Source organism: Mustela lutreola, chromosome 6 (genome assembly GCF_030435805.1).
Source record: "Mustela lutreola isolate mMusLut2 chromosome 6, mMusLut2.pri, whole genome shotgun sequence".
Taxonomy (NCBI): Eukaryota; Metazoa; Chordata; class Mammalia; order Carnivora; family Mustelidae; genus Mustela; species Mustela lutreola.
Genome location: NC_081295.1, coordinates 54,323,115 through 54,337,669, shown reverse-complemented (window position 1 = coordinate 54,337,669; position 14,555 = coordinate 54,323,115). Strand labels below are relative to the sequence as shown.

The window sequence follows — 14,555 nt, the reverse complement described above, 5'->3', positions numbered from 1 at the left end:
GAAATGGTCCAATTTCATTTTTCTGCATGTGGCTGTCCAATTTTCCCAGCACCATTTATTGAAGAGGCTGTCTTTTTTTCCATTGGACATTCTTTCCTGCTTTGTCGAATATTAGTTGACTGTAGAGTTGAGGGTCTATTTCTGGGCTCTCTATTCTGTTCCATTGATCTATGTGTCTGTTTTTGTGCCAGTACCATGCTGTCTTGATGATGACAGCTTTGTAATAGAGCTTGAAGTCTGGAATTGTGATTCCACCAACGTTGGCTTTCTTTTTCAATATTCCTTTGGCTATTCGAGGTCTTTTCTGGTTCCATATAAATTTTAGAATTATTTGTTCCATTTCTTTGAAAAAGATGGATGGTACTTTGATAGGAATTGCATTAAATGTGTAGATTGCTTTAGGTAGCATAGACATTTTCACAATATTTATTCTTCCAATCCAGGAGCATGGAACATTTTTCCATTTTTTTGTGTCTTCCTCAATTTCTTTCATGAGTACTTTATAGTTTTCTGAGTATAGATTCTGTGCCTCTTTGGTTAGGTTTATTCCTAGGTATCTTATGGTGTTGGGTGCAAATGTAAATGGGATTGACTCCTTAATTTCTCTTTCTTCTGTCTTGCTGTTGGTGTAGAGAAATGCAACTGATTTCTGTGCATTGATTTTATATCCTGACACTTTACTGAATTCCTGTATAAGTTCTAGCAGTTTTGGAGTGGAGTCTTTTGGGTTTTCCACATATAGTATCATATCATCTGCGAAGAGTGATAATTTGACTTCTTCTTTGCCGATTTGGATGCCTTTAATTTCCTTTTGTTGTCTGATTGCTGAGGCTAGGACCTCTAGTACTATGTTGAATAGCAGTGGTGATAATGGACATCCCTGCCGTGTTCCTGACCTTAGCGGAAAAGCTTTCAGTTTTTCTCCATTGAGAATGATATTTGCGGTGGGTTTTTCATAGATAGCTTTGATGATATTGAGGTATGTGCCCTCTATCCCTACACTTTGAAGAGTTTTGATCAGGAAGGGATGCTGTACTTTGTCAAATGCTTTTTCAGCATCTATTGAGAGTATCATATGGTTCTTGCTCTTTCTTTTATTAATGTGTTGTATCACAGTGATTGATTTGTGGATGTTGAACCAACCTTGCAGCCCTGGAATAAATCCCACTTGTTCGTGGTGAATAATCCTTTTAATGTACTGTTGAATCCTATTGGCTAGTATTTTGGTGAGAATTTTCGCATCTGTGTTCATCAAGGATATTGGTTGATAGCTCTCTTTTTTGATTGGATCCTTGTCTGGTTTTGGGATCAAGGTGATGCTGGCCTCATAAAACGAGTTTGTAAGTTTTCCTTCCATTTCTATTTTTTGGAACAGTGTCAGGAGAATAGGAATTAGTTCTTCTTTAAATGTTTTGTAGAATTCCCCTGGGAAGCCGTCTGGCCCTGGGCTTTTGTTTGTTTGGAGATTTTTAATGACTGTCTCAATCTCCTTACTGGTTATGGGTCGGTTCAGGCTTTCTATTTCTTCCTGGTTCAGTTGTGGTAGTTTATATGTCTCTAGGAATGCATCCATTTCTTCCAGATTGTCAAATTTGTTGGCGTAGAGTTGCTCATAGTATGTTCTTATAATTGTCTGTATTTCTTTGGTGTTAGTTGTGATCTCTCCTCTTTCATTCATGATTTTATTTATTTGGGTCCTTTCTCTTTTCTTTTTGATAAGTTTGGCCAGGGGTTTATCAATCTTATTAATTCTTTCAAAGAACCAGCTCCTAGTTTCGTTGATTTGTTCTATTGTTTTTTTGGTTTCTATTCATTGATGTCTGCTCTGATCTTTATGATTTCTCTTCTCCTGCTTGGTTTTTGGGTTTCTTTCTTGTTCTTTCTCCAGCTCCTTTAGGTATAGGTTTAGGTTGTGTACCTGAGACCTTTCTTGTTTCTTGAGAAAGGCTTGTACCGCTATGTATGTTCCTCTCAGGACTGCCTTTGTTGCGTCCCACAGATTTTGAACCATTGTGTTTTCATTATCATTTGTTTCCATGAATTTTTTCAATTCTTCTTTAATTTCCTGGTTAACCCATTCATTCTTTAGAAGGATGCTGTTTCGTCTCCATGTATTTGGGTTCTTTCCAAATTTCCTCTTGTGATTGAGTTCTAGCTTCAGAGCATTGTGTTCTGAAAATATGCAGGGAATGATCCCAATCTTTTGATACCAGTTGAGACCTGATTTAGGACCAAGGATGTGATCTATTCTGGAGAATGTTCCATATGCACTAGAGAAGAATATGTATTCTGTTGCTTTGGGATGAAATGTTCTGAATATATCTGTGATGTCCATCTGGTCCAGTGTGTCATTTAAGGCCTTTATTTCCTTGTTGATCTTTTGCTTGGATGACCTGTCCATTTCAGTGAGGGGAGTGTTAAAGTCCCCTACTATTTTTGTATGATTGTTGATGTGTTTCTTTGATTTTGTTATTAATTGGTTTATATAGTTGGCTGCTCCCACGTTGGGGGCATAGATATTTAAAATTGTTAGATCTTCTTGTTGGACAGATCCTTTGAGTATGATATAGTGTCCTTCCTCATCTCTTATTATAGTCTTTGGCTTAAAATCTAATTGATCTGATATAAGGATTGCCACTCCTGCTTTCTTCTGATGTCCATTAGCATGGTAAATTCTTTTCCACCCCCTCACTTTAAATCTGGAGGTGTCTTCAGGTTTAAAATGAGTTTCTTGTAGGCAACATATAGATGGGTTTTGTTTTTTTTATCCATTCTGATACCCTGTGTCTTTTGATTGGGGCATTTAGCCCATTAACATTCAGGGTAACTACTGAGAGATATGAATTTAGTGCCATTGTATTGCCTGTAAGGTGACTGTTACTGTATATGGTCTCTGTTCCTTTCTGATCTACCACTTGTAGGCTCTCTCTTTGCTTAGAGGACCCCTTTCAAGATTTCATGTAGAGCTGGTTTGGTGTTTGCAAATTCTTTCAGTTGTTGTTTGTCCTGAAAGCTTTTAATCTCTCCTTCTATTTTCAATGATAGCCTAGCTGGATATAGTATTCTGGGCTGCATGTTTTTCTCGTTTAGTGCTCTGAATATATCATGCCAGCTATTTCTGGCCTGCCAGGTCTCTGTGGATAAGTCTGCTGCCAATCTAATATTTTTACCATTGTATGTTACAGACTTCTTTTCCCTGGCTGCTTTCAGGATTTTCTTTTTGTCATTAAGACTTGTAAATTTTACTATTAGGTGACGGGGTGTGGACCTATTCCTATTGATTTTGCGGGGGGTTCTCTGCACCTCCTGGATTTTGATGCTTGTTCCCTTTGCCATATTGGGGAAATTCTCTCCAATAATTCTCTCCAGTATACCTTCTGCTCCCCTCTCTCTTTCTTCTTCTTCTGGAATCCCAATTATTCTAATGCTGTTTCATCCTATGGTGTCACTTATCTCTCGAATTCTCCCCTCATGGTCCAGTAGCTGTTTGTCCCTCTTTTGCTCAGCTTATTTATTCTCTGTCATTTGGTCTTCTATATCGCTAATTCTTTCTTCTGCCTCATTTATCCTAGCAGCAAGTGCCTCCATTTTTTATTGCACCTCATTAATAGCTTTTTTGAATTTCAACTTGGTTAGATTTTAATTCTTTTATTTCTCCAAAAAGGGCTTTTATATCTCCCGAGAGGGTTTCTCTAATATCTTCTTTACCTTTTTCGAGCCCGGCTAGAACCTGAGAATCGCCATTCTGAACTCTAGATCTGACATATTACCAATGTCTGTATTGATTAGGTCCCTAGCCTTCGGTACTGCCTCTTGTTCTTTTTTTTGTGGTGAACTTTTCCGCCTTGTCATTTTGTCCAGATAAGAGTATATGAAGGAGCAAGTAAAATACTAAAAGGGTGGCAACAACCCCAGGAAAATATGCTTTAACCAAATCAGAAGAGATCCCAAATCGTGAGGGGGGAGAAAGGGGATAAAAAGAGGTTCAGAAAGGGAAAAAAAAAAAGAAACAATTAAAAAAAGAAAACAAATTTTTAAAAAGTATAAAAAAGAAAATATATATATATTAGATAAACTAGTTAAAAAACGTTAAAAAAGAAAAAGGTAAAAGTTAAAAAAATTTAGCAGAAGAAGAGAAAAAAAAATTGAAAAAGAAAAAAAAATTAAATTAACTGCAAGACTAAAGAATCTTGGGGAGAAAGCCATGAGTTCCATGCTTTGCTTTCTCCTTCTCTGGAATTCCGCTGCTCTCCTTGGTATTGAAGCTGCACTCCTTGGTAGGTGAACTTGGTCCTGACTGGATTTCTTGTTGATCTTCTGGGGAAGCGGCCTCTTGTAGTGATTCTCAAGTGTCTTTGCCCCAGGCAGAATTGCACCGCCCTTACCAGGGGCCGGGCTGAGTAATCCTCTGGGTTTGCTTTTAGGAGCTTTTGTTCCCTGAGTGCTTTCCGTAGAGTTCCAGAGGACGGGAATGAAAATGGCAGCCTCCTGGTCTCCGGCCCGGAGGAGCCGAGAGCCGGGGCCCCACTCCTCACTGCGCCCTGAGAGAACAGCGCCCAATTACTCCCGTCTCTGTGGCCTCCTGCCACGCTCCAAGCTCACCGAGCCTGCTACCGGTTCAAGGTAACCCCGAGCTGAGAGCTCACTCCTCGGCTCTGTCTCTGTAGCCGGCTTCCCTGTTCTAATACCTGTAAGCTCTGCAACACTCAGACACCCCCGATCCTTCTGTGACCCTGCAGAACCTGAGGCCATGCTGATCCTGCATGGGCTTCACCCCGGTTTAGCCTCTGGAGCGATGTCCCTCAGCGGAACAGACTTTTAAAAGTCCTGATTTTGTGCTCCGTTGCTCCGCCACTTGCCGGAGCCGTGCTCCCCCCCCCCGCCCCCCGTCCATCTTCCTGTCGCTTTGGATTCATTTCTCCGCCAGTCCTACCTTCCAGAAAGTGGTTTATTTTCTGTTTATAGAATTGCTGTTCTTCTTCTCTTCGATCTGCCATTGGATTTGTAGGTGTTTGCAATCTTTAGATAAGCTATCTAGCTGATCTCCTGCTACCTGAAGTAGTCTCAGCCTACTACTTCTCTGCCATCTTGACTCCTACCCCTCTCTCTGTCTTAAATAAAATATTTTTTAAAAGTTTTCTTTGCTTTGAGAGAAGTGTACACCCTCCTTCCCTTAAAGAAGAATGGCAACAAAGTGTGAAGTCTTTAGAAGAAAGGGTCATAGCGTGCCCCCCAAGGGAGGTGGGAGAAAGTGTGGAAGGACATTCTAGAACAGGAGCCCTTGCTGCTGGGATATGAGGGACAAGCCAACTTTAGCCAAAGGGGAAGGGCATTGGTGGCACAGGGCCCAGCATGAGCTAAAGCCAGAGAAAGAGAGTGGCCGAAAGGAATCGGAAGATAGGAGCCCAGGGGTGGGCAGAGCAGGAAAGGATGACAGTTAAGAGCTTTAAGCCAGGGGTGGAGGGGTGGAGGGGTGAACTGGCCTGAACATCTCTCTCCTTCAAAAAGCTCATGCTACCTGTGGGAGCACTCTTACCCTCTCCTGCCACCCCATAGACAAGAGGATTTGGCTTCAGGTAGGGCACATCCACGAGCATGAACAGAATGGCAGATTGAGCCTTACTACTTTACAAGACCATGTTAATCCCACTGAATATGGGAAGTTAAAACATCAGCTTTTCTTTTAACAGGGAACAGCTTTAAGGGAAAGGTTTTAGGTATAAATGGCAAACTGGGTATGTAAAGAAAGCCCTCAGTACACAACTCACAGAAAAACCACCAGGTCGGAATGCGTTGAGGGCTTTCTCATGCTTTTATAAAAAGGAGTTCTAGGGGCACCTGGGTGGCTCAGTGGGTTAAAGTGTCTGCCTTCAGCTCAGGTCATGATCTCAGGATCTGGAGATCAAGCCCTGCATTGAGCTCTCCGCTCCGTGGGGAGCCTGCTTCCTCCTTCTCTTTCTACCTGCCTCTCTGCCTACTTGTGATCTCTGTCTGTCAAATAAATACATAAAATCTTTAGAAAAAGATAAAAATTAAGATTAAAAATTTTTTAAAAATAAAAAGGAGTTCTATATTTTAAATTATAAGGCAAAGAGATAATTAAACTACTCTTAAGAAACCTACCCCGATCATTGCTAACAGCCATATATATGGTTGGCTTGGTTCAAGATAATGAGGTTATTAAGATAAGACTTGACACTGTAACTTAATATTCTTTGTTGACATTTGATTTCTAATCTTCCTTACATTCTTAATGTGCAGCAAAATACTTGCTAGTGAGCAGAACATAAGAAAGGTCTCACCTCCCTTCCTGAAACCTATGCCCTTAACTGTTCTGAACTTCTGAAGTGTGCAGCCTTATACCAAAACGAATTGCCCTCTATTTCTTTTTTTTCTTTAAGTATATATGGCATTCTTATCTTGAAATAGACACACTGTGAGCGATGCAAAATGTTATCCTGCAAGCTCTTGGCATTTAGGTAGTCAACTGGCTTCATTTACTCATCATCTAGGCATCTTGCTCTATTCCTTCTTTTCCCTAATTTTAGACCTGGAAGGACCATTTCATCATATCTAGCTTTAGTAATTCAACCACAGAAAACAAGAGTGAAAAAGACCAAACCAGTGTTTTCGTGGTTGTTTCAGGGAAGGTTTCCTGCCAGGGGAGAGGAGCAGCTCCAAAGCCAGTAGAAATTTCAGGCCGGTTGGGATTCGTGAGGGTTAACACAAGACTGCTGTTTTCACATGGCTTTTGAACTGCTTAAAACCTTGAGCCCAACAAATGCTTTCCAACTGAACCACCTGGAGAATTGAGTCAGAATGACCACGGCCTAAAAGATGCTACTCTTTGTTGTGATGTTTTAAGAGGATTTTTTAACATTTGTGTACTGTGGTTTCCTGTGTCCGTTCCCAGAGCTAACCAAGATAATTACAACTTCTGAAAAAGTTCAGCCTCAGTATCGACGAAATCTCTTTAAGGGTGTCCCAGATCCACACGCTGCATAGATTGTGACAGTTCAATTTACCTTCCCCTCACCCCCACTTTTTTGTTTGTTCGCTAAGTGTTTTGTTGGGGAGAAGAGGCAGTAACCTTCCAGCCTAGAGCCCCCCTCAACCCCTACCTGGTGTCTCTCAGGGTAGACCTGGGAAGGGCTGGGTGGGAGCTCTGCGCTGTCAAAGTAGTCCACGCGCATTACAGGACACATCAGTGCGCTCAGTAATTTCCAGCTACAGTCTCAGCGCCCTCTTTCCACCACAGGCAACGTTTCTTGTTTCTGATTCAGGACTCCCTCCTTTTTTTTTGTTTATCTGCTCCTGGTGGCTCCAACGCCTACAAGAATTCGCAAAAGCAAAACATTTAAAAATCAATCAATCACTGGAGAAGCAGACAGGATGTGATGGGCGGCGGGGGGAGGCATTTGGGATACTTTCAAGGCCTTCCCTTAAGGCGAGGCCTTCATCACGGGCCGAACAGAGGCTGCCTTCTCAGGGCACTGTTTAACAAAACAAATCCGATCTCACGGATTCCATAATTCGGTTGGCTTTCCACATCTTTCTTCTGAATGCTGACTTGACATTCTCTTTAGCAAAGCCATCCGCTTTAACTCTGTGCCCTGCCAGTAATGGTGACAGAAGTCTCCAACTTTGAAGCTAGGGATTGATATCAGCAGAGGTCGAACACTTTCTCTCCCTCCTTAAGCATAGCCCAGAAGTTTGATTTTATGCTATTTATAAACACTGCTGGACCAGAGATGGCGCTGTCTCCCTCACTTTCCTCTTTCCCTGAACCAATGCTGTTGCTCAGTGGACACATAAACCCACCTGCTTTGGAAGCCTGATGAAGATTAGTATCATCTGGACTTTTCCCTGAGTGCTCCTCACTGCACACCACCAGAGACCTTCCCCCTTATGGAGTCACCTTGTCTCCTAGCAAGAGGCCTAACCCCAGGGTCCCCCTGCCCCTCCCTTCCCACCATTTGTCCCCACTTTCCATCAGCATATGCTTCTACCTTTCTTCCCTAAGGACATGCCACAGAGCAGAGGAAGCTCAGTGTCTTCTGCTTCTGTTTTGTGTGGGGGGCCCTATCCCCAGGCGACCAAGAACCCAAGTGCCCACAGTCTTGGGTTGTGAGGATGGGGGGTGGTGGGAGATGCTTCCAACCCATTACAGCAAAGGACCAATAAATAAGCATTCTTCCCTTCTTCCTTCTGCAGGCAGCTCCTCACCCTGCTCCCCAAACAATCACATCCTTTTCCGTGATGGCTTTTCTCTCACTTCAAAATGTCTCCTCCCGGGTGCCTGGGTGGCTCAGTGGGTTAAGCCTCTGCCTTTGGCTCAGGTCATGATCTCAGGGTCCTGGGATCAAGTCCCACACTGGGCTCTCTGCTCAGTGGGGAGCCTGCTTCCTCCTCTCTCTCTCTGCCTGCCTCTATGCCTACTTGTGATCTCTCTCTGTCAAATAAATAAATAAAATCTTAAAAAAAAAAAGTCTCCTCCCTCACTGACAGGGATCAAAGCTGGCCTCTAGCCACAGGGTACTTGTCATGTTTTAATATAGGTAACAGCACAAGGATAACCTTTGCTTTTAGGCCAGAGGTGAAAAGAAGATATACTTTCAGTAAAGTGGAAATTGCCAGGGGCCAAGAGGAGGGAAATATAAGCTTGGGTTTGGGATGATGAGAAAGTTCTGGGGATGGGTAGAGATGAGGGTTGCACAACAGTGTGAACATACTTAATACCACTGAATTGTACACTTAAAGATTTTGTGTTGTGTATATTTTACCATAATTTTTAAAAAGACATAATTAAAAAAAAAAAGTGTTTTCACCTCTAGAAAACTGTGCTATAATGGGAGGACAAAACAGTCTTAATTCCCTCGAATAATTTTGGTCATAAGTCTTATGACCAAACTAGGCAGACTATCATTAGCTGTTTGATGGAAGTATACCTAAAATTCTTACCCACATGCTTTACATAACCATTGGAGAAAGAGCTAATGTTGTATGGAGCAGATATGGAAGAAAATCTGCAGAATGAGATATTTAGGAATGCACGAGAGAAAATGAGAACCATGTTGTTATTATTCCAGGATGTAAGAGAATGACATCGTGCTTTGGCTCTTCATCTTCTCATCAAAAAACAAAAATAAAAAGAATACGATAAATTTGCAAAGGGTCCAAAGGAGAGCCACAGGGGTAATTACAGAGTTGATAAATAGGACGTATGAACAAATGTTAAAGAAATTGGAAATACCTGCTATTTTAGGATGACTTAAAAGACAGTTTCAAATAATAACTGTTGTGGTGACCAAAGGACAAGAGTGTGTTGTTAAGAGAAGATATGGCCTGACTCCTGGGCTCCAGTGTGTAGGCACAGCACAGAACCTAGCCTCAGCTCTGGTCTGCACAATTGTCTAGAGTTCCATAAAGACCAAATTAGAAGTAAGGATTTAAAAAGGAAAGGAAGTTAAGTCTGAAGACGACTGCCAAAGGAATTTTCAAGGAGAAACACAAACAAAAGAATTTAAAGGAATTAAAATTGAAGCTGAAAAGTTGTATAAAGAAAGTTAAAAGTTATATAAAGTTATATAAAAAAAGTTTAAAAAAAAACATGAAGAGAAGCCAATTCTTTAGGTTAAGTGGATCAAACAAAAGGAAATGCACATAAAGGAAGATTAGGAATTTTGGCTGTGTGACCAAAGACTCCTCAACTGTCAGGTTGGCTAATAGGATTGGGCTTCTCCTGGAGGCTCTGGAAACTCTTCAGAGTTGAGAACAGAAGGCAGAGCGTTGTGCTGTGTGATTGGTGGTGGGGCCACCAGTGGCAGGGGGGAGGTGGAGAGGTGGGAGGTGTTGCTGTGCAAAGCATTCACTCTCCAGCATACAAGCAACAGCAGTAGGTTCAGGGAATCGAGAGACCTTCTAAGGGTGACCAGGAATTCTGACTAGAATGAAAAAGTATGGAAGGAGGAGAAACCTTCTTTGAGAGAGGGCAGGATGAGGGGGGGAATTTGTTTCATGGGATACGTGGGTGATATTCTGGCCTCTTTGGCATAACTGACATGCCACCCTAGTTTTGCCAGTTTGGGAGGGAGCTCTGCATCCTAGAAAAATGACTGGGGCCAGCAACCTGAAACCATTATTACTATGGATTTCTGGAAAGTGGGAGATATATGTCAGACATCTCTCTATAGTTAAAAATGTCAAAAGAGTGGCTGTTATTTATCTGATACTTAACACAACATTCCTGAGCCATCTAAAACTTCTGTTTGGGAGAATTATTCTGGAAATCTTGCAGTGGGCTACAGAGTGCGACTGGGAACAAGTCACCCATGCTCAGGAAGCCATGTGAGTCCTCAAGGCCACAGCGTGGGGGGTGGGGGGTCGGGGGAACAGACGGCTGTCGCCAGTCTGAGAACCGTCTCACATGACAGGGCAGTTCTGCTGATGAGCGGTGATGGTCCTTCTTCACATGAAGACAGAAGGAGAGCTGAGGTTTTTTAAAGCAGGGTGCCATCGCCTTCCCATCTGGAATGTGTGCTTTGTCTTCCTGATCCTAGCTTTATGACTTCAGTTGCTGCTTATCATAGATAGGAAAGGCTCAATTCAATTAAAAAGTGGAAGATCCGTGCGGGATGATAGTGGCTAGCCACCTGGGCACAGCTGATTTCTGAGACTGGTTAGCTGCCATGCTCATGAAGTCAGGTGGATGTCACCTGCTTAGATCTGGGAGGTGACAAGGTTCGTATGGTCATGGCTAACCTTACTCCTGAGCAGCTTGTTTTCCAAGGTGGAGCCATCCAGGAGTCCAGAATGTCATTCATTCATCCTGGGGACTGAAATGCTACCGCCAAAGAGTCATTTCTTTTGGTACCTTTGGATTCTTCTCTCTGAAGGTTCACTTGCAAAATGCAGATAAACCAAGGATGACATTATGTGCATTTATACACAAAAAAAAGGATCAGGGGCTTGTCATGTCGACTTCCTTCTGTGCAGCAGAGCCTGTGAATGCAGCAGAAACTTCCAGCTTAGAAGCATACACCCAGGCCGTTATGTCTTTGTGGTCTGAGCACCTACTGTGTGCCGCACACTGTGCTAAGGACATCTGTCCCCCCTCCAGGAGGCGGCAGTCTGATTGGAGAGGCAGACCCAGTCACATGGTGCTGGAGAGAGGGTCAGACCCAGCATGGGACTGACTTGCAGAGGGATGGGACTAATTCTGGGCTGGGTTTTGAAAGGTGACAGAGTCTGCTAGCTGAAGAGAGGGGGTAGGCTGGTGTCCATTTGTTTTCTCTGCACTCCTTCTGATCCCTGACAGAATGTCGAGGTATCCTCATCAGAAAGTCGTGGGGTCACAGGGTGAAAAGAGCCTGTGGGTCCTTCAGAGCAAGACCTCTGCCCAGAGCCTAGTGTGTTCTCCCAGGCTCCTCGGGGTTACCATTTTCAGGCAGGTTGAAGAGAAAGGGGAGGAATCCTTAGAAACAAGTCAGCCAACCTAATCATTTTGCCTTGCGAAGGCCTTGCCCTCAGGCTAGCATTCAGAGCATGTGTCCAATCCCTTTGTGGAAGGCATTCAAATGGAACATCTAGATACTTGTTTCCTTTTAATCTAAAACCACTCATCATCACTTGAGGAAAATTATATTGATTTCTGCTGTGTTCACAATGTCCCTTATGTTATTACTTTGCTCAATTCTGGAATCTTCTCTCTGTGGTTCAGAGCACAGCTTCTGGGGCCAGACTGCCTGGGTTCGAAGCCCGGCTCAGCCACAAACTACTCACGCTCTCCCTCCCCAGGTGAAGGTGGGAATGCTTTTGGTTTCTACCCCACGGAGATGTCATGAGGCATCTGTGAGTTGGTCACAAAAGGCGTTTACAACCAAGTGACTTAATAAATATTGTGTGTGTTTAAGAAATATTGGGTAATATCACCCACTTCCTGGAGAGCACCTTACCATTCTAATCAGAATGCAAGAATAAAACGCCTTCTCCCCCAGCCAGGAAATCAGAATTTATCAGATATTCTCTGGAGGGCCAGACACTGGGAATACAAAACCCAGCCCAGCGTGCCTCCGTCCCCAGCCTAGTGAGAAAACCCCAGAGTTATGCAGTGCACAACCTGCCCAGCTGTACAAGGGGGTCCTGATGTTCTTCCTCTTCTTCTATACCTCCCTGCTGACCATTCAAGTCGTTTGCATAGAGCCATGCCACAGACAATCCTCTAAGCCCCCCCAGCAGACATTTACCACCCATAATAAAGTGCCCATTGGGAAACACAGCTTGCTGATGGCGTTGTTCACTGGGACCTTAGCAGATGGGGTCCTCTCGTGATAGTCTGTGAACTAGAGGGGAAACAACATCTAAGTGGGCTTTATTTTCCTTCGGAAGTGACAGGTTGTAACCAGCTCCGTGTTTGTGTGCCTGTGCTAGGTTTGGAGGAGACCAGCCTGTCTATATCAACATCATTAGAGACCCCGTCAGCCGGTTTTTATCTAACTATTTTTTCCGTCGATTTGGAGACTGGAGAGGGGAACAGAATCACATGATCCGCACCCCCAGCATGAGGCAGGAGGAGCGCTACCTGGTAAGTCCTGTCCCATCAAAGAAGCTGTCCTTGCCCTGCCCTGGGCATTTCTGTGTTGTCCCCGTGACATTTCCGTGGCACCCTCCTCAAGGAGCAAGTTTTTGCCAGTGAAAAGTTAATTGTCCCAGATGACCCAGATCCTGAGAACATCTTCTCAAATGACTTGCTAATCTTGTTTTTCTCAGTTTGTCTTTAGTGCTAGATTTTAGATCCTAGAGAAGAAAAGAACCTTTCCTAGGGGATCCCGACTGGGGCTGTTGTTGTTTAGATGTCGTTTAGATGAGTCTTTCTTAGTGGGTCACAAAGTGTTTTTCTGTGAGTGAAGGGGGTTTTCAAAGGAGATCCTGTAGTTCCATTAAGGATATGGGCACAAGCGTGACTATTTATAGGCTGTCTGATGTCAAGTCCAGGTTCTTGCCACCATGGCACAACAGAATCAGGCTGTCTTGACAGAAACTATCTGATCTTTCTGGACCTTGTTTGGGGACCCTCAGCACCGTGGGGTTGTGAACTTTGACCCCAGTAGTTGTTCTACAGTGCACAGTTGGGAACAAAAAAACAGAGGGCCAAGCAAAGCATCTTTCCACCAGCCCCAGAGCCAAAGTATCTCTCTTACCTGCTTATGACCTAGATTGACGAAAGCTTGCTGACTAGCCAAGAGTCTGGGGTCCAGAAGCAGAAATCCTGGTCTCTGTGTCGGAGGGAAGCTGTTGGGGTCACCAGACCCATCCTAGGCTGTCAGGTACAAGCAGAAGGAGCAGAAAGGAATGTTGCAAGCTATTCGTGCAACTCTGCTCCCAGGGCAGGAGAGCGACAGGAAGTCTGAGCCTGCTGCTGCCAAGGCCACAGAGCATCCTTGTACCAAAGGACGAGGGTCATGACTCACAGGTCTAGCTTGTGGACCAAACTTCTCTTTCCTCATCTAATTTTGTAAAATGTAATAATAATATGTGTTTGGAGTTTGGACACATTTTGGATGATGTCCCTTTCATGTCTTAAAATCCATGAGTGGAGTTGAGAGAACTGAGAAGCCCAGAGGTTGGGTCTTATCTGGTGCGAAACAACTCACTCATAGCTGGGCCAAGACCAGAAATGAAGCCTTGCCCCTCACCATTCCGGATTTATTCAACTATCTAATGCTTTAATGAAATATCTCTAAAGTGGCTCTTTTTTTTTTTTTTTTTTTTTTGAAATTTTGATGGCAGAAACTCAAATCTTTTTCTTTAAACTACATGTTACGAATGTGGCTACATATTTTATTATTCAGCACGAGTACATTTTCAGAGTATAGAATCACATACCAGTATGTGAGGCAGGTCAGGTCCAAGCACCCAGAGTGGGGTTCCTCTAGGACCCACCAAGAGGGTCCTTGGCTTGAGGCAGGTTAGAAATCAAATGCAAGCCAGACTTCAGTGAAGGTAAAGCAGACTTTACTGAAGATCTGTAGAGAAGGAGATCTAGATGGAGCATCTGGGAGACTTGGAAAGGAATGAGGGAGTCTTGTCTTTGCTTGGAGTCGGAGGTTTTTAATTGGCGATTATGGTCCTGTACAGGTGTCCTCTGAGACCTCCAGGAACTGGTCAGAATGAGGACAGGGTCCAGGGGTTCTTTGACAGGCACACATTCCCTGAAGCCAGTGGTCTTGGTGTGGAGATATCTAACTCCAGTGCAATAGGCAGACCACTGACTGGTCCCTCCCTAGAGACCATCTGTTGTGCTGGAAAACTCCAAAGATGTCATTATCTCTTTGTCCCTTACAGGGAGGACATGTGTGAAGGTAAGATATGTGTAGGGAGGGGGGTGCAGGTCCTAGCAAGAATGGCAGCAGGAAAAGAAGCAAAGGGGAGAAAACCAGCCTTTTCTTTCATGAGGGCCCTGCAGTGGGTGTGCGTGGGAGTGGGGCCAGGAGAACAGCAGGAGGAGAATTCAGAGAAGTCAGTGCTAGAGACAATAATCGAGCCCTGGGAGTCAC

At 43.7% G+C, this 14,555-nt stretch overlaps 1 protein-coding gene across 1 annotated transcript in view; it reads left to right on the top strand.

The window, feature by feature from the left end:
- UST (uronyl 2-sulfotransferase) overlaps positions 1-14,555 on the top strand; it is a 297,576-nt gene that overhangs the window by 181,471 nt on the left and 101,550 nt on the right. Inside the window, exon 5 of the mRNA XM_059177294.1 lies at positions 12,430-12,583. Coding sequence (XP_059033277.1) covers positions 12,430-12,583 — 154 coding nt within the window. The remainder of the gene's footprint in view (positions 1-12,429; positions 12,584-14,555) is intronic.